Source organism: Papio anubis, chromosome 6 (assembly GCF_008728515.1).
Source record: "Papio anubis isolate 15944 chromosome 6, Panubis1.0, whole genome shotgun sequence".
NCBI classification, from domain to species: Eukaryota; Metazoa; Chordata; class Mammalia; order Primates; family Cercopithecidae; genus Papio; species Papio anubis.
The window spans coordinates 52813590-52832530 of NC_044981.1; the positions used below are offsets into that span (position 1 = coordinate 52813590).

Consider the following 18941-nt stretch of genomic DNA (forward strand, 5'->3'; position numbering starts at 1 on the left):
TTATTAGGCCCTGGTACAGTGCTACCTTCCAAAGTTAGCTTAATAAATACTTTTTGGTTGATTTTATTTTGTAATCTAATACTTCTGTCATAGGTATTGCTCTCAAATTATCAAATACAATAGAATTCACATAGCGATTCAGAAAGTGTATGTTTGTGAATTTCCAGAGATGTGGGAGTGGAGGGAGAGGACATCGGGGTTAAGAGTAAAGTGGCTCCTGACTTCTCTCTGTCAGCGGAAATACGGATTGGTTGTCCCATGAAAAAGAGAGCACTTGCTGGGTTTTTTATATATATATATGGAGAGAGAGAGAGAGAGAGAGAGAGAGAGAGAGAGAGAGAGAGAATTCTGATGAATGAATGAACCAAGAGTTTTGTTAAAAGGCATATGTTGCTATGGTTTGCAATGTCTTCTCTGCACACAAATATCTAGGATATTACTGATTACTTCAATAAGACCAAAGAGAAAGTCAGCCCAAGTCTGTGCTACAATAAAAAGGAAACGGTTGCAGAAAAAACAAATTTTGCACATGATTAATGAGTACTAACTGTGGCATTAAGTGACAACTTTGATTTATTTTGATCCTTAAGATAAATGCACTAAATATTACTCTTCCCATTCCCGTGAATGTAACAATTGTGTTCATTACATTTTTTGATACAAATGAAACTTGGATGTGATAAATGAAACCCTGGTTAGAATATTGCTATAATGACCCAAGTGTTTCCCCTACGTCCAATTCCACACTTTTCCATTAATTAATATATCTTGTTCAGTATCACTAGTTTTATCTTCCTATGGCTGCCTACAATCCCTCTTTCTTCCAAAACTTTCACGATTTCTCTGTGAATGCATGAAGGCCGGCTCCTTACATTATTTGATGCTCTTCTCTCTCAGATATACATTCATTTCCCCCGGCATCTCCTACAGATTACCGAAGGCCTATCATGCCTTTCCTCTTCACCACAGCTAGAAATGATTCTACTCTTTTCTGCCTTTTTCTAGTCCTAATTTTTATTGCTTGTGTTATTATCTGCTTCTAAGACGCAAGTGATAATTCAGCCACTTAAGCATATAATCTTGAAATGTTATTTAACGTCTTGAGCCTCAGTCCCTTTATCTATGAAATATATAAATCGAATTAGAGTCTGATTGGTTTTGTGGGCCATGTGGTGTTGGCTACTCAACTCTACCATTAGCTGACATGGACAATATGCAAATAAATGATCATGGATATTCCATAAAATTTTATTAACAAAAACAGGCATCTCAGGCTAGATTTTGCCTGTAAACCATAGCTGGGCAACCAACCCTTAGAGTATGCTATAATTTCTGAGTCTCCGTCCAGTACTAAGATTCTATGAGAAAGTAAAAAGCCATTTCTATTCCTAACATCAAAGGGATAAAGTTTTCCCTTAAAGTTTCTCTTCATAAGATATTACCCTAGTCGCGCGGTGGCTCAAGCCTGTAATCCCAGCACTTTGGGAGGCTGAGATGGGCGGATCACGAGGTCAGGAGATCGAGACCATCCTGGCTAACACGTTGAAACCCTGTCTCTACTAAAAAAAAAAAAATACAAAAAACTAGCTGGGCGACGTGGCGGGCGCCTGTAGTCCCAGCTACTCGGGAGGCTGAGGCAGGAGAATGGCCTAAGCCTGGGAGGCGGAGCTTGCAGTGAGCTGAGATCCAGCCACTGCACTCCAGCCTGGGCGACAGAGCCAGACTCCGTCTCAAAAACAAACAAACAAACAAACAAACAAAGATATTACCCTAGTCAATTATCATTGATCATTATATATGATTTTGGTCTTTGCTCTCTCTTTGCTCAGCACATGTCACATTGTTGTAGATGTGTAGATGTTTTAATGCATATTCTGTCAGCATAATAAATGCAGAAGGACAGTTCTCTCAGTTCTACAGTAGGACATTCTGACCAGAGTATGAACTGGGCATACACATTTATCAATTTTCTCCATACTTCTTTTCATAGGTCAAATTACATGTGATACTACACTTGTAATCTTCTTGCTTCCTGATACATCAGGATATAAGGAATATGGTAGGCATGGTATAGTGTTGTTTAGATAATTAACATTAGGTACACAGGATCATGTGTGATATTAATATTTTCATGCAAAAAATGCTATTTCATGAACCATCATCTGCTCCTCAATCTGTGATAAAATTTGTAGCTTCCTGGTAGAACATATCGATAAAAGTACCTGATCTTAGATATATTGAACCCTAGCTTGATTAACATTTGGCTCAAGTAGAAAATTAAGGGGTGGTAGGGAATGCTCACATTTCATTTTGCTTTCCCATGGAGTCTATTTTTATCCATCTTTGATGTAGCATTAATTAGCACTTTCTCATATTCAATACCACTTCATTTACTAAGCATGAGCTTTTCTTAAAAATGAAGTTCCTAAGCATCTCAGGTAGAACATTTATAAGAAAATAAAAGCCTGCATATCTTTGCCTTATTCTTCCTGCAGTTATCTTTCAAATCTTTGTGTAATGGGAACTAAGACTCTATCTGCAGTCTTACCTCTAAATCTTATATCCAGTGTAGTCATATCATTGTTATTGACCTGAAGCCCATCTAGTGGTTTCTTTATCCTGGCAGCCTATCTGACTTTCATTTCCTTAATAAGAAGGGTTGGAGTTCCATATCAGGTTATATGATATATTTGCTCCTTGTTTTGCTCCAAAATTTCCTGTCCAAGTATGGTGTCCTGCATAAAATGTCTTTACATGTCCACTGTTTTAAAACTGTTTTTTTTTTTTAATCTGTCTGGATCTATATTCACTACTACAGAGTTTGTCTGCTCAGAAAACATGAATTTGAATCTCTAGTATTAGTCTATTGGGTACATGCAGAGATCCCAGAAATAGCAAATCTTCCCAAATATTGCAACATTTTGGTCTGGGTCATTCTGCTACAGTGTAATATACCTACCATCATAATAAATAAAACTATTTTTCTTTTTCTTCTAACTCCAGATTCTTACATGGTTGTGAGGCTGGCTTTAAGGAATCCAATCCCTAAGCAAATGTGTTCTTACCATGTGAATTAGGAAATAATTATTCTCATCACAGACGAATTCCTGTAGTGAAAGATTGTTTCAGAATTTCTTTGGAAATTAGTTTTTCTTCGTTCTTAGGCTTATTGTTTGTCAGAAACACAGAAAACCCATTAATTTAAAGGTTTATGTGTAGAGCCATATCAGCAGAGAAAATCCAAAACAAGGTGAAGCAATTCTGTAACCACTGTCTTAGGCAATGATAAACTAACCTGATAATCAGAAACACATCTCTGTATAATATGAAGTATTATACAAATGTGTAATTGTACAAGTACTTTACTACTTGAGGTGTACAAATGTGTACCTCAAGTAGTGCACATTTGATGTACCTATTCATTCAACTTCGAAATGCTGTTGCTAACCTTGACTCTTTCTCATCCCTTTCTTTCCATATAAATTGGCCAATAAATCATCACTTTTACCTTCTAAGTAGCTCTCAAACTTGTTCTCTCTTATTCATTCTCTCTGCCAAGGTACTTCAATTCACTGGCTCAACAAATATCTATTTAGGGTCAACTATGTGAAAGTCATTGTCCTAGATGTTGAGGATACAACTGTTTAAAGAAAAAACAACATTACTTTATGGGTCTCATATTCTTATTCAGAATTTCATTATTTCTTACTTGAACTGCAAAATTAATCTTTTGCTTAGAGCCTGCTCTCCCTGGAGACTATATCCTACGCTAACACGAGAGCTGGATCATGTCACATTCCATATTCAAATGGCTCTTTATCACCAACTTTGTAAATGCCAAGTCTCGTAACCACGAATACTCTTGGAGGCCTGAGCCACACCTGCCTAACTTCATTCCTCACCACTCTCATCCCTTTCCTTCAGTTACACTGGACCAAGTGCTGCTCTTGGAATAGGCAGAGGTGAAGTTTTCATGGTTCTATGACTGCACCTGCTGATTTTGCTGTAAATTCTACACTCCCGTGTCAAGAAGAAATTTCTACTCTACTCTGAAGAAAGTCATCTTTGCCTCTGGCACAGAGTTAATGTTTTCATCTGTTAACTTGTAGAAATTTTCAATATATGCTTCTTTTTTAAAGTGACACTTACATAATTCTATTTATTTATATTCTTGTTTTTCATTCATCAATATCACTCCCATTAGATTGACAGTTTCTTGAAAGCAAAATATGTGTCTTTTTTGGGCTAACCAGTAATTTGTTGAAAAAAAGTAGAAATTAACAGCTGTAGTATACAGAAGAGATTCTGTGCTTACCTTAAAAGGGTTACTTATGGGAATATAAATATTGCTTTAATAAAGTTATATTTTCAACCCTCTCTTATTTACAACATCTAATCTGACTTCACTGGGTGTATGGGCCTCACTGGCAAAATCTTCCAAAACCAAGGAAAAGAAAAAAAAAATCATTTAAAGTCACACGCAAATTATTCAATTATTCTGTTCCAATAATTTTACTATCTAGGCATAACTTAAAATAGGGTTTAGAGAAATTTAGTGTTTAGCACACTTATCTAAAAAGAACAATATCCCTTTTAAAAGGAACATGCGTGGAAATATTAATAACCATAGAAGTACAAGGTCTTAAATCACTGTTTTATGGGTTTTAATACCTTACTCCGCAGGAACTTTATGGTCTTTCCATAAAGACTTTTCATATTATATATAAAAAAGTGGTGTTTCTGGAACTCATGAAAAGTGGGCATATAAAATCTGTCCTGAAGGAAGAGCTTAAATAATTATGTGCATTGAGTGAGAGATGGAAACCCAGTCTCAATGCCGGGAGACAGAAAGGCTCAGGCAGCACTCATGCATCCTTAGGGAATGTGGTAGATGGGCTAAGAGCTGCCCAGATTTTTTTTCAAAACCAGCGTATTCCCAGTTACTACTAAATTTTGAGGGAAAAGGTATTAATGGGTCTTAACAAATAGTTGAAACAATTTAATGAAGTAGAAACAATTCCAAAGAACCATATTAAGTAGATTTCCTTGAGGAAAAATAAAAACAAAAACAAAAACAAACAAACAAACAAAACAAATAGCCAGTATTAAGATCTCTCAAACTTGTGAACCCACTATACTCACAAAGGTATAGAAATAACCTCAGTAGGCCGGGCACAGTGGCTTACACCTGTAGTCCCAGCACTTTGGGAGGCCAAGGCGGGAGGATCACTTGAGGTCAGGAGTTCAAGACCAGCCTGGCCAACATGGTGAAACTCCATCTCTACTAAAAATACCAAAATTAGCTGGGCGCAGTGGCAATTGCCTGTAATCTCAACTACTCGGGAAGCTGAGGTAGGAGAATCACTTGAACCTGGGAGGCAGAGGTTGCCGTGAGCTAATACCATGCCACTGCACTCCAGCCTGGGCAACAGAGTGAGACTGTGTCTCAAAAATAAATAAATAAATAAATAACCTCAGTAAAGTAAGGTTCTGGTCTGTCTAAACAAATGTTTGTAAATAATCTTCAAATGAAGAGGTAAACGTAAAAGGAAATAGAGTACATATAGTTATATTTAGAGCAAATATGAATATAATGAAGATCCTCATATCCTCAGAGACAGCCACTGACTTATAAGAGAACATTTGTGAAAATATATGCATATTTCTAGAATTTTCAACCTGTTGGTATAATAGCAAGCAAAGGAATAGTACCACAATTTAGGAACATACATATATTACAAAAAAAATGCCCTCGAGAAGATGGGAACTCTTTCCTGTAAGTGAATAAAATGAGTAGCCTTCTTGTTTTGCACTAGTTAACGTTTATTTTAGTTTAAATAAAGGTTTTAAGCATAAGAATTTGCTATAATATCATTGGGGAACAACCCACAAACCTTTTTTTTTTTTTTTTTACAAGATCCCATTATTACCACTCTATGAAATATGTGATTAACATCTTAGCAACTGTCTAGAGAAGATAGAGGAGAGAAGAGATAGCTGAAGGTTGCAGTGCAAATGTTAAATCCTGTGATGAATGGACTTTGCTCATCATTTGACACAGAGGCTGTAACATAGGTGAACTAACTGCACAATAGCTTCTGTGATGGTATTTTCCATGTGTAATATTTTCTTTTCATTTGAATTTTTCATAAAGGTTAACACTTTTTGTTAATTTTTTTTATACCAGCACCTTAGTCTCTGAAACTATTAGACTCGGTTGCCTTACTTTCCTTTTCCTCTGTCACCTCTAGTCAATGACTTGGATAATTGGTTTGGCTGCCCATTTTGAGAAAGCATATAACAATCTGAACGCTGCTATTCTCTCTGGGTTTAGAATGACTGGTGTTTTAAATGAGCATCTTAAAATTACATATAATAAACACGTTTCTTGAAAAGAAAGTTAGAGCAACTCTAAAGAGCTGAAAGATTTGCAAGGATTGTTGTTGTCTTTTACATCAGTGAAATTATTGTTTGGAAAATTGTAACAAAATATATAGAAACATAATGAAAAATAATGGCAGTTGAACAAAAGTAAAAGTAATAGTTCTTACTTCTTGAAAGTTTCCATATTAAGGGATTTTATTTCACTTTTCATTTATTCAGTAATACTAAAATAATAAAAAGTATACACTACATTCTGAAGTTCCTCTTCTCCTTTGTATGACTTTTCTATTTCTTCTTCTTCCCATGCACCATCCTCAACGCACTGAACTCAAGAAGTCTGAAAGATCTTATAAAGTAGGAAGGAAACTTTTATCACTTTGCTTTATCCTCTTTTTAAGTATTCTTAAAATGTTTTATAGAATATACAAACTTTTTATAAAATAGCTCTTTGAGGTTTTAATGACAAGCCTGACTTGCCCCTTTCCCATCTCCAACCTCAGCTGAGTCCAGTGTAGTAGTTGAGCTTGGACAGACCCAAGGGAGAGAGAACAAATTATACTCAATTGCTACTTGTCTGTTTTGTTCAGGGCTTCGTTACTAAGTCCAGCTTATCATGCCTGAATCCTTCCTTCTTGATTGGGAATTCTTTCGTAGGAGGCTCCACGGTGGCTTAAGCAGGACTGTCTCTACCTTCTCACCATACCTGGTGGGATCTCAGATATTGGGTCCCTCCTGTGCCTCTAATCTTAGAGTTAAATGATCCCTTAGATTCTTCTGATTTAGTCTTGGATTTCGTATTTTGCATGAATAGCTAACATAAATGATAACCAGACCACCCACAAGGAAGTTTGATTGAGTGGTAAAGTCTTTCTGAAATTGTTATGACAGCTTTTATAAATGGGTAGAAAATGAGTGCTTGAAGATATCAGATGTGATCTACTACTTGAAGAATGTAATGGACTTTGAATATTTTGGGGCACTTAGGAATGGTAAAGTTTTTTCAGTGGTGATGGCTGTTTAAAGAAAAGTTACAAGAACATAAATGCAATTATAAAACTGGAAAATGTCTTTGGAAATTGAACCAGTTTCAACTTACATAGTTAACCACCCAGAATATTTGGAGCACTGTACCCTTGTATGCAGCAGAGAATAAAATGAGATGGCAGTCAGTGCAAATACCACTCCTAGTCTCTATCAGGAACAGGAGAAAGCAAAATTATTCTTTAGTGTTTTTGCACACCCCAAATCACTTTTTCTTCCCTCACCCTCAGGCCAAAGGATCCAAATACATTATATGATTATATGATTTGCGTGTGTGTGACAAGAGCCCTACCATAAACTTGTCATCTTTAGGCAATACCTCCATGCTGTGATGCCATCATTCTATTCTGTACCCTATTAAAAATAGCCTTCTGCAAACTGACCATGTTGGAAATTTGTATCACTCCTAGGTATGTTTGTTTTGTAATGGTAGACCATAGTTTAGCTTAAAGGAACCCTGCTGTTGGAAGTTTGAATATTAGATTTAGGTTAATGGGGTAATATGTAGGCAGAATTAATTATGCGCTCATAATTCACCAAATTACATGAAAGTAAGTACACACTGCAAATGGGGCCTATAGGTCTGTAAAAGAAAATCAATATAATGTATTAAGAAGAATGTGAGACTTGGAGTCTTGGCTCAACAATTCCCAGTGTATGATATTGGACAAGTCTCCATTTTCTCGGTAAATAAAACAGGTTAATAATACCTACTTCTCTGGATTTAATCATGAAGAAAAATGAAATCATGTAGGTTTAGGTCTTTTATGAGCTGTTAAGTGCTATATTCAGAATGGACCAGTAGTGGGAATATAAGCTTCTGTATTCATACACACACGTGTTTACAAAAATTCTACTTTAGGCACAAAGCCACTTTATAAAATAATATGTATATATAAATATTTTTACATAAACTCCATCTTCTACAAAATTGTCTGTGTTTCCATTATGGTTTATAGCAGTAGTCCTAGAAATGTTTAGTTTATGCCATTTAAGGTAGAGTGGTAGAATTGTTTGGTAGAGTTTCAAGGGACTAGACATAAAGAGGACAAGTATTTTTATCACTTTATGACTTTTAATTTCTTCCGTAATATGGTTGTACCTTCTTTTTTATTTTTTAAATTTAATCTTAATTTTTCTTTTTTTATTATTATACTTTAAGTACTGGGGTACATGTGCAGAACGTGCAGGTTTGTTACATAGGTATACACATGCCACGGTGGTTTGCTGCACCCATCAACCAGTTATCTACATTAGGTATTTCTCCTAATGATATCCCTCCCCTAGCCCCCAACCCTGAACAGACCCTGATGTGTGATGGTCCCTTCCCTGTGTCCATGTGTTCTCGTTGTTCAATTCTCACTTATGACTGAGAACATGTAGTGTTTGGTTTTCTGTTCCTGTGTTAGTTTGCTGAGAATGATGGTTTCCAGCTTCATCCATGTCCTTGCAAAGGACATGAACTCATCTTTTTTTATGGCTGCATAGTATTCTATTGTGTATATGTGTCACATTTTCTTTATCCAGTCTATCATTGATGGGCATTTGAGTTAATTCCAAGTCTTTGAGGATAAGAATTTTTTAAGTTATTTTAAAAATTTTGTACCCCAGTTGCCTTAGTCTTTCTCTCCTGTGATCAATGAGTTTGATTTCAAGCCATTTATATATAGATGAGTCTGTTCTGTGCACATAAATAATGTTATGGTAAAGAAGAAAACTATACAAGCACATTTCTGTAGGGCAATAGTGATATTTCCATTGTGAAACAGGATGGGACAGAGAGAAAACACAAAAGATGTAGGAATGACAATAATCTGCATTCTCTCAAGAAGCAAACCAAACATTTTAACCATACCAATCTTTATTATTGTTATTAATTGTAGATGGGGCACACTGAGAGGAGCACAAGGGAGGAAAGAAAAATTTTGGGTATGTATCTCTTTCCAGTTGAATTCCTGCTCTGAAGTGAATATGTTTGAATCTTCTGTTCCTCTGCCTGCTTTGTATTATTTAGTCACATCCTCAGTTGTGTAATATTGTTGATAACATCAGTGTTTTCACCAGCACAAAACTCATTATAAACATTTATATTGTATTTATAGTTTTCCTCAACTCCTAGTATTTCAAATTGTAAAAGAAAAATCAGTGTTTATTTTTCTCCAAGTTGAGAATCAACAGGGTAACTTTTTGTTCTATTATCTTCTATATTAAACTTAAAGTATTGATTAAACTTCCCTCATATATATTTATATGGCAAGGAACTTGATGCTTTTGTTATGTTAGTATATATATCCTATAGGTTAAGGCTTTTTTTTTTCTTTTTGCCAATTATGACATACACATGTGTCTTTACTCAGAAAGAACCAATATCCAGTCTCAAAATAACAGAAAGTTTCAGGCAAGAAACTATTTGAAGAAGATTGGAACATATTATATCAAATATTCGGTTTATTACAACAAGTTGATCAATTGTCCAAAGTCCTAATATTATATACCTTTTTATACAGATAGAATAAAGTCTAGATGGTAATACTTACCATGGAATTTAAATTTAAATGTACACACTAGAGGGCATATTTTGGCTTACAAAACACTAGGTGCTAGAACTTGTACTCATCAGAATGACTCTTGGTATATTTTTTCATAAGGCACTCACAGAATTCAATCACCCAATTGTGTGTTCATACCTTATATTTGTGTTGTTGATATATGGAGGTATTATGCTTTTAAGTAGAAGGGTTCTTCTTTATAGTTAAACTGAGCTTTTAAAAATTAATTTTTCTCATTAAAATAAAATAATGAGTAGCCAACAATCAACATTAATGTCCAATAGTTAAAATAAATAAGTTATATACCAGGATATATTATTTGAATACCTATTATTAAGTTGCTGCATAGGATTTTTATTAAATAAATTTGAACAGTTATTTAATCTCATAACAATGTAATATTTAGAGACAAAACCAAGTTCTTTGATTAATGTATTTAACTCACAACAGTTCTTAGCATATAGCACTTGATGGCCATTTGCTGAGTGAATATGAACGAATGTGCAGAGGAAAACATTTTATGACTCTTTCATCCTCAACCTGATCATTCCCACCCTAGAGCCATACCTCTAGGTAGTGTACATGTGTACACACACACACACTCACTAAGTATGATTATGTACTCACTCATTTTCATATATTTAACACATACATGCACACTATCCCTTTTAAGTACATTGTTGTACTTACTGTCAATTCTGAATTTACTACTTATCAAACATCTTCAAAGAAAATTTTATTTCATGGGGCTAGGGGTAATATTTCTTTCTGCTATGATTTGTTTGATAAACTGTTGAATGTGAGCAGTAGAAATACAATAATCAGACTAAAATTTATAATATTTTACACATTAATTGAAGCTTTTTCTCTACTAAACTGTGTTCTCCTCATGAGTCAGGATCATATTTGACTTATTTACCAATGTATGTCAAGGGTAAAGTATTGTGATTGGTACATAGTGAGAATATAAACAATACTCATTGAATGAGCAAATGAATAACTTTATGCATTCAGGAAAAACTAATCAAGTAATTAAATAATTTTATTTTTTATAAAACATACTAATGGTTTAATTAAAATATGAAATATTTAAGTACTGTTGTACCGTTTTGTAAAGAATTGTGAAAGGTCTGAGATATTATCCCACAGATATAGATGATATAGATATAGTTATAGATATAGACGAAGCTAGAGATATAACACCTGGGTCAGAAGTAAAGAGTTCTTAACAGATACTCATAACTAGATCGACAACCAGAGTAATATAGCAGCATGCATCCCCCACACCTTAGTCCTACAGTGATGTGATAAGAGTCAATAAAGTTTGTCTACACAGGTAGCAGTTTATATCTCATAAATGAGGGACAAGGAACAATAGATTTTTCTCCATTTGTTTACAGGAGAGAGACAAGCAAATTCCTCCTTTCCCAACAGGAAGGAAAAATCTTTCATTCCATTATGATGAGTTGAAGAGGATCCTATGTTCTCACTATAAACTTTAGGAACATAAACATATCTTTCCAAGGGCCAGATAAACAGCAGATAAAGTCTCCAGATGATGGGCTGCATATCTTTTGAGATGTAAATACCGAAGGAGATAACATCCCCATACTTCTGACACCTTAGAACTTACTTTAGGACCTTGTCTCTGCTCTCTTTGAATCTCTAGAAGAGATAAGAGAAGTTTTGTTATCCCTTCAGATCAGATCATTAAACTAAATGAACGGCTACATATCTAATTCTCAAGGTATGAGAAGAGTAGAATATTTTTAGGAGAAGTGAAAGAAAACATTCCCTATCTTTATATTATACAATGTTTTGTGGGTCAGGGAAGCAGAAACTTTATTCAAGAGCACTGAGAAATCTAGGAAAGTTTTATTTCTTCACAATTATATATGGATGTTTCAAAGTATTTACAAATAGTCCTATGACATAAATCTATTTTTATAATAAAAATATTGGATGTCTTTCACTACTAAGTAAAATATAATACATAGCAGCAAGCCACAGATTCTACTATATAAGTAGAAAATATCAAGATTTTTCCAAAATTTTGTTTTTAAAAAAATGAGAGTGCTAAATCTGGAGAAAATTTTTTGGCCTAGGAGTGTTTGGTAGGTTTGGGCATAAAGTGAGGACTGGGTTTGTAATAGGCATGCTATGATTTGTTTGAGTTAAATGAGACAAGTGAAGCACAAAGATGTGACCAGCAACCAAGGGAAAAATATTATCAATAGAAGCAATAGATGATACTTTAGATGCAGGCTTTAAAATAACCATTATTTTAAAAAATTAAGAAAAATCTAGATGGAGAATTTCAATCTATAATTAGTTCAACCATTGTGAAAGAATGTGGCAATTCCTCAAGAATCTAGAATCAGAAATAACATTTGACCCAGCAATCTCATTACTGGGTATACACCCAAAGGATTATAAATCATTTCACTATAAAGACACATGCACACACAGGTTTATTGCAGCACTGTCCACAATAGCGAACACTTGGAACCAATCCATATGCTCATCAATGATAGACTGGATAAAGAAAATGTGGCACATATGTACTATAGAATACTATGCAGCCATAAAAAAAAATGAGTTTATGTACTTGGCAGGGACATGAATGAAGCTGGAAACCATAATTCTCAGCAAACTAACACAGGAACAGAAAAACAAACACTACATGTTCTCACTCATAAGTGAGAGTTGAACAATGAGAACACATGGACACATGGAGGGGAACATCACACACTGAGGCCTGTTCGGGGGTGGGGGACTAGGAGAGAGATAGCATTAGGAGAAATACCTAATGTAGATGACAGTTGATGGGTGCAGCCAACCACCGTGGCACGTGTATACCTATGTAACAAACTTGTACATTCTGCACATGTATCCCAGAACTGAAATTGTAATAAAAAATGAGTTCCTGAATTCATGAATGCAAACATGGCAAGAAAATCACACTCAAACATCTCATGATCAAACAGCTGAAGATTAAAAAAACATAAATTTAAAAACAGGCACTATTTAAAATGACACATTACTCTCAAAAAAAGCAGCACTGACTGACAGCTGGCATTTCAACCACAACAATATAAAAGGAAAGTAGAAGACTACAAAATGGCATTGTTAAAGTGCTGGATAAAATAATAATATTGATAATGATGATGAAGATAACGTGCCAACATGGAATTTTATACATGGTGACATTTTTCTTCAAAATAAATACAAAATTAAGACATTTTTAGACAAACAGAAGCTCAAATAACACAGTTTCAAAAAAACATACACCAAAAGTTACAGAAAAAAAGTAGGCAAATATTTAAACATGTCTCAGTATCTCATAGAAATAGCAGCTAAAAATAAGTAAAGGTATGAAAGATTGAAAAAAACTATTAGCCAGCTTTATGTCATTGAAATTCATAGATTATTACATATAAATATTCATGAATATACATTCTTTTTAAGTACACATGAAATTATTTGCCAATATTGACCACATACTGGTCCATAGCGCACATTCAATAAATTTAAATAATTGAAATTGTACAGAATATACTACGACGAAACTTTTGTTATTAGGTAAAGCGGCACTGAATGTAATAGTAAATGCATGCATTGAAAAAGAAGAAAGGTTGAAATTGATGCACGTATTTTTTAAAATGTTGAAAAGAATAATTCAATAAGCTGAAAAATTTAAACCAAAGATAAAATGAAAGAAATAATAAACAGAAGAGCAAAAAAAAAAAAAAAAGTAAAAGAAAACAGACATAATATATGAAAATCAACAAAACAAAGAGTTGATTCTTTGCAAAGAAAGATTAAATGTCTAGGAAGACCGAAAAAGAAACGAGGAGAGACAAATTACCATAGAAATGAAAAGAGAACGTTGCTGCAGATTCAATAGATATTAAGTAGGTAATAAGAGGATATTATTAAAAAGTTATACCATTATAATTGAAAATATAGATGAAATTGATAATTTTATCAGAAAACAAAACTTATCAAAAACCCACACAGTATGAAAATATCCTAAACAGTTATGGAACAATTTGAAAAATAATTGAACCTATTTAAATTATTCTCACAGAGGAACTCAGGCTCAAAAGGCTTCACTGGTGAATTTTTCCAAACATTTAAGGAATAAATGAAACGAATTTTACAACAAATCCTTTCAGGTAATAGGAATTAAGGAACAGTTACTTCCAAACTCATTTTATGAAGCGGTAACACCAATACCAAAACTTGTTTGAGACGAGACAAAAAAGAAAAATTATAGGCTAATATCTCTCATGAGCATAAAATTTCAAACAAAATATTACAATTAAGAAATATATAAAAGGGATAACACTCCATAAGTGAAACTTACATTAGGAATGCAAGGTTGGTTTCAAGTACTAAAATCAACCAATATAGTTCATCAAATTATGAGAGTTAAGGAGAAAAAAACACATGAATATCCTTTTTTTTTTTTTTTTTAGACGGAGCTCCCTCTGTTGCCCAGGCTGGAGTGCAGTGGCGTCATCTCGGCTTACTGCATCCTCTGCCTCCCGGGTTCAAGCAGTTCTCCCTACCTCAGCCTCCCGAGTGGCTGGGAATACAGACACCTGCCACCACACCTGGCTAATTTTTGTATTTTTGGTAGAGACTGATTTCACCATGTTGTCCAGGCTGGTCTTAAACTCCTGACTTCCGGTGATCCACCCACCTCTGCCTCCCAAAGTGCTGGGATTACAGACGTGAGCCACCGAACCCGGCTTGAATATCTTAATTGGTGCAGAAAATGCATTGATAAAATTCAGCACTTAACTGTTCTATTAATGTGTAACAAACTATCACAGATTTAGCAGATTGAAACAACATACATTTATTATCGCAGTGTTTCTGTGGGTCAGAAATCTAGCGAACCCAGCTGGATCCTCTGCTCATGATCTCACAAGGATGCCATCAAAGTGTTGTCTGAGTTGTGTTCCTTTCTGGAGCTTACGACCCTCTTCTAGGCTCACGTGGTTGTTGGTAGACTTGTTTTTTTGGTTGTAGGTCCAAGTCCCCGTTTTCTTGCTGACTGAGGATATTCTCAGATCTTAGACGATGCCTGAAATTCCATCCATGTGGCTCCCTCACACGGAGTTTTACAGATCCTCTCTCAACAGAGTACCTTACATCTTCAAGACCATTAGGGAAAACAAAATTTCTGACTTCTAAATCTGCTTTTAAGGGGCTCCGTGAGCCATATTTGGTTCAGGAGCCATGGTTTACCAATGCATAGGTCACAGAAACTTTATATACATATGAAAAAAAAAAAACAAAAAAAACCCTAGATCCCTTTGTTACTAAATACAGACAAAAACAATTTGAGATGGAGCAGAGACCTAAATGTCATTGCAAAATAATACAGTTTCTCAAAGAAAACATAGACAAATACGTTTTGTGATATCTATTAGAAAACGCTTTCTTAATTCGGGCACAAAGTCAACTTTTTAAGAATAAATTATCAGACTACATTAAAATAAGAACAACTATTTAAAAGACAGAGATATCTATTAGAAAACTCTTAAATCGGGCACAAAATCAACTTTTTAAGAATGAATTATCAGACTACATTAAAATAAGAACAACTATTTAAAAGACAGTATTATAAGAAAAAGAAAAATGTATCTATAACTATGTATCTGGAAAGGTATCTGACAAGTCCTCACGTATATAATACATAGACATTCTTACAAATATATAGGAAGACCAAGGTAACTCAATAAAACAAAACTCTTAAACAGAAACTTCAGAAAAAGGGGATATCCAAATGGCCTGAACAGCCATGTGAAAAGGTGGTCAATGTTACTAATTATCAAGGAAATGCAAATTAAGACCACAATGAAATATCACTTCATATACACTAAGTGAGCTAAAATTAAAAGGATTGATAATATCCAGCATAGATGAAGATTTACAATAAATAGAATCTTACACTACTGATACATGTGTAAATGGAGCAGCTACTTATGTTCATCATGTTTATCACCAGGAGAGTGAATAAACTGTGGTATAATCACACAATGAAAATAAACAGTAATAAGATGAATTAATTTCTTACATATGCCAAACATAGATGAATCCCAGAAACATTATTTTGAGCTAAAAAAGTCAACCTCAATATATTTTGCATTATTCCATTGTTGTAAAGATCAATTATAGGAAAAGCTGATGGGGAGGGGAGGGTGGATGGATGTTGACAGGAAGGCAACATGGTGGACCTTCTGGGGTGCTATAAATGGTTAATATCTTAATCTAAGTGGAGACTACATGAACATAAATTTCATCAACACATGTATAAATTTACTAAATTGTATACTTAAGATTAATACACTTTACACATGTGACTGTGTCATGTATGTCAATACAAAAGATAAAAAGTTAAATCTTTAGAAATTTTCTTCCCTGCATTGCAATCATTTCCTTTATAATGAAATACAAACAAATGTAGGCATTTGGAAGAAACAAACAAAATAAATGCTGAAATAGAAGAAATGAGAGTAGGAAGATGCAAACCTATGGTTGGCTCTCATTAGCACATAAATTCATATTTGCTCATACAATCTTTATATACCTTTCCCGTATTTACCAAGAATGTAATTATGAAATTTTGGATAGTAATAATCTTCAGACATTCCAATGAGAATGGGTATGGTGTTATATATCATATTTGCAAGAATTTGCAAATATTACTATTCCTAGCCATTTGTTAGGTTGTGACTAATTTTATTTGATATATAGATATAGATACATGAACTGACTAAAAAATATGAAAATTGGCATTTAGTGTATTTCACTGGTGCTAGAACTCTCACGCACATTGATGCTGTTTCCGTCTCAGCTATTCAAAGTCCATTTCATCTTTGAAATAATAAATTGAATTTATAATTTTAGACATAGTTTTGAGAGTGCTCCTTTAAACTGTCAGGGTTGATTAAGGAGGCAAAGAGCCAAATCTTAAAAAGAAATGCTGATAAAAATTGACTATTTCTTAAGGTTGATGTCATGACAATTTCTGATGCTGAGTCAATCTGCCCCTCTCTTACATTGTAGAAAACAGTGAAAGCTCAATTCGACACCTTATGCCTTGAGAATATTTTCTTAGTCCCAGTGTAAGGTAAATGGGAAGTGAATGTGAGAGCTGTTGAGATGAAGCCGCTAATTTACTGGGCTTTTCTGCTGCATTTAGTTGTGGAACTAACTCCCTTCTGTGTGTCCTTTGGCCTTCATGATATTTTCCATGTACTCCATTGATATTTTAGCTCCATCACACACTTATTCATTCAAGCTTTTAAACCAGGAGTCATTTTGGACTTACTGCAACCATCCAACCATTCTGCATTTTAGAAAGAGGAACTTAAAAACAAATCTAATTCCTGTTGATTTTACTTTTTGAAGATTTCTCAAGTATTTTATTTTCCCTTATCCAGTTGAATTATTACAGGAGTCTACTAGCTAGTCACTCTGCCTCTTGTCTCTACCCTCCTAAATCTATCCACTTCATATCATATAGGATAATCTAATCACAGCATGAATTTGCCCACCTTTCTTTCCTGCTGGAATCAACTCAATGGCTTGTCATCATCTTTCCTATTATTGTCTCATTATGGATGTTCTTTCCTCCCCTTCCAGCCTCATAACCTACCATTCTGCTTCTGTCTCATGATCTAATTATAACAATTTTATTGCTTCATTTCACTACTTCATGCTATTTCATGCTTTGGTGTTTATGATTTTACTGTTTCCCTTTACTTGAATCTCCCTTCCTCCTTTTATATCTGGTGAATTTATTTTCAGGCTTTAATATGCATCCCATGTGACACTGCTTCAACAATGTCTTCCCTGAACCATCCAAGTAAATGAGATGCCCTTTGTCTGACCTCAAAAATACCCTGTACCTATTTCCATCTTAGCACTTGCCTTATGTTGGTCATTCTTCATTAGATTAGAAACTTTCTGAACATAAGTTAATGTGTTATTTGTCTTTGGTCTTCCAGCACCTAGCACAGGCTGTTGTTCACATAGCAGACACTCTATAACTGCAGCTTGCATGACATCTTCTGATGTGGCATTTCAAAAGCTCATGCATATGTTACCTTAGTACTCTGGGAAACTCAGAAGAGTCATATCAATTCTGGCTATTGCCAACGTGCTTGCATATTAGTGTAACTGACACATAATGCAACCTTTATTTAAAAGTAGGTAGGTTCTTGATAATTATAGTCTATGATAAATCAAAGACATTTAAAGTTACAAATGGGTTTCCAATGGCTTTTTCTTTTTTTAATACCTAAGTATGTTTCTCAACATTTTTTGTTTGCTTTTCTGCAGATTGCTGCCAATTCCTGGGGAAAGTCATGGGGAGAGAATGGCTATTTCAGAATTCTTCGAGGAGTAAATGAGTCTGACATTGAAAAGTTGATTATCGCAGCTTGGGGCCAAATGACAAGTTCTGATGAACCATAACGTATCATTAAATTTCCATAAGGCCATGCCTTTAAGTAACCCCCTAAATTGAAGTTTAGCAATATGACATTCTTGGTGACAATGGAATCTTTGTCTCTTCACCGTGTTAACATAATCTATCTATTTTCTTATTTTCCCCCCTGGTCTATGCTTCTGCTTCCTTCATATTACTGAGCATAAAAAACACCAATAAAGGACAGCAGAGTGCCTAAGTGCCTTTAAAGTTCCCAGGTTGCCTCATTTTTCTGTCATGATGGTGTCCCTTTGGCCTTTAGTTGTTCACAAACAGTGTGATGGCATCTGTCTTAACGGTTTTTAGCACTCATTTGTAGAAATGGTGTGGTTTCTCTCTTTGATCAATGAGGATCTTAGACAACAAAAAGCAAATTAGAATTTCAGCAATTTGCCATCTTTATAACTTTCTTTTCATCCAAATAACACTTTCTTAGTTCAAGCCTTGCTTATGTTTTG

The 18941-nt window shown here is 34.5% G+C and overlaps 1 protein-coding gene across 2 annotated transcripts in view; it reads left to right on the forward strand.

The window, feature by feature from the left end:
* TINAG (tubulointerstitial nephritis antigen) overlaps positions 1-18697 on the forward strand; it is an 82841-nt gene extending 64144 nt beyond the window's left edge. For both annotated transcript variants that reach the window (XM_017957953.3, XM_003897752.5), the window contains exons 10-11: positions 9309-9354; positions 18336-18697. In XM_017957953.3, coding sequence (XP_017813442.1) covers positions 9309-9354; positions 18336-18470 — 181 coding nt within the window. In that variant the 3' untranslated portion in view covers positions 18471-18697. The remainder of the gene's footprint in view (positions 1-9308; positions 9355-18335) is intronic.
* The last annotated feature ends 244 nt before the right edge of the window (positions 18698-18941 follow it).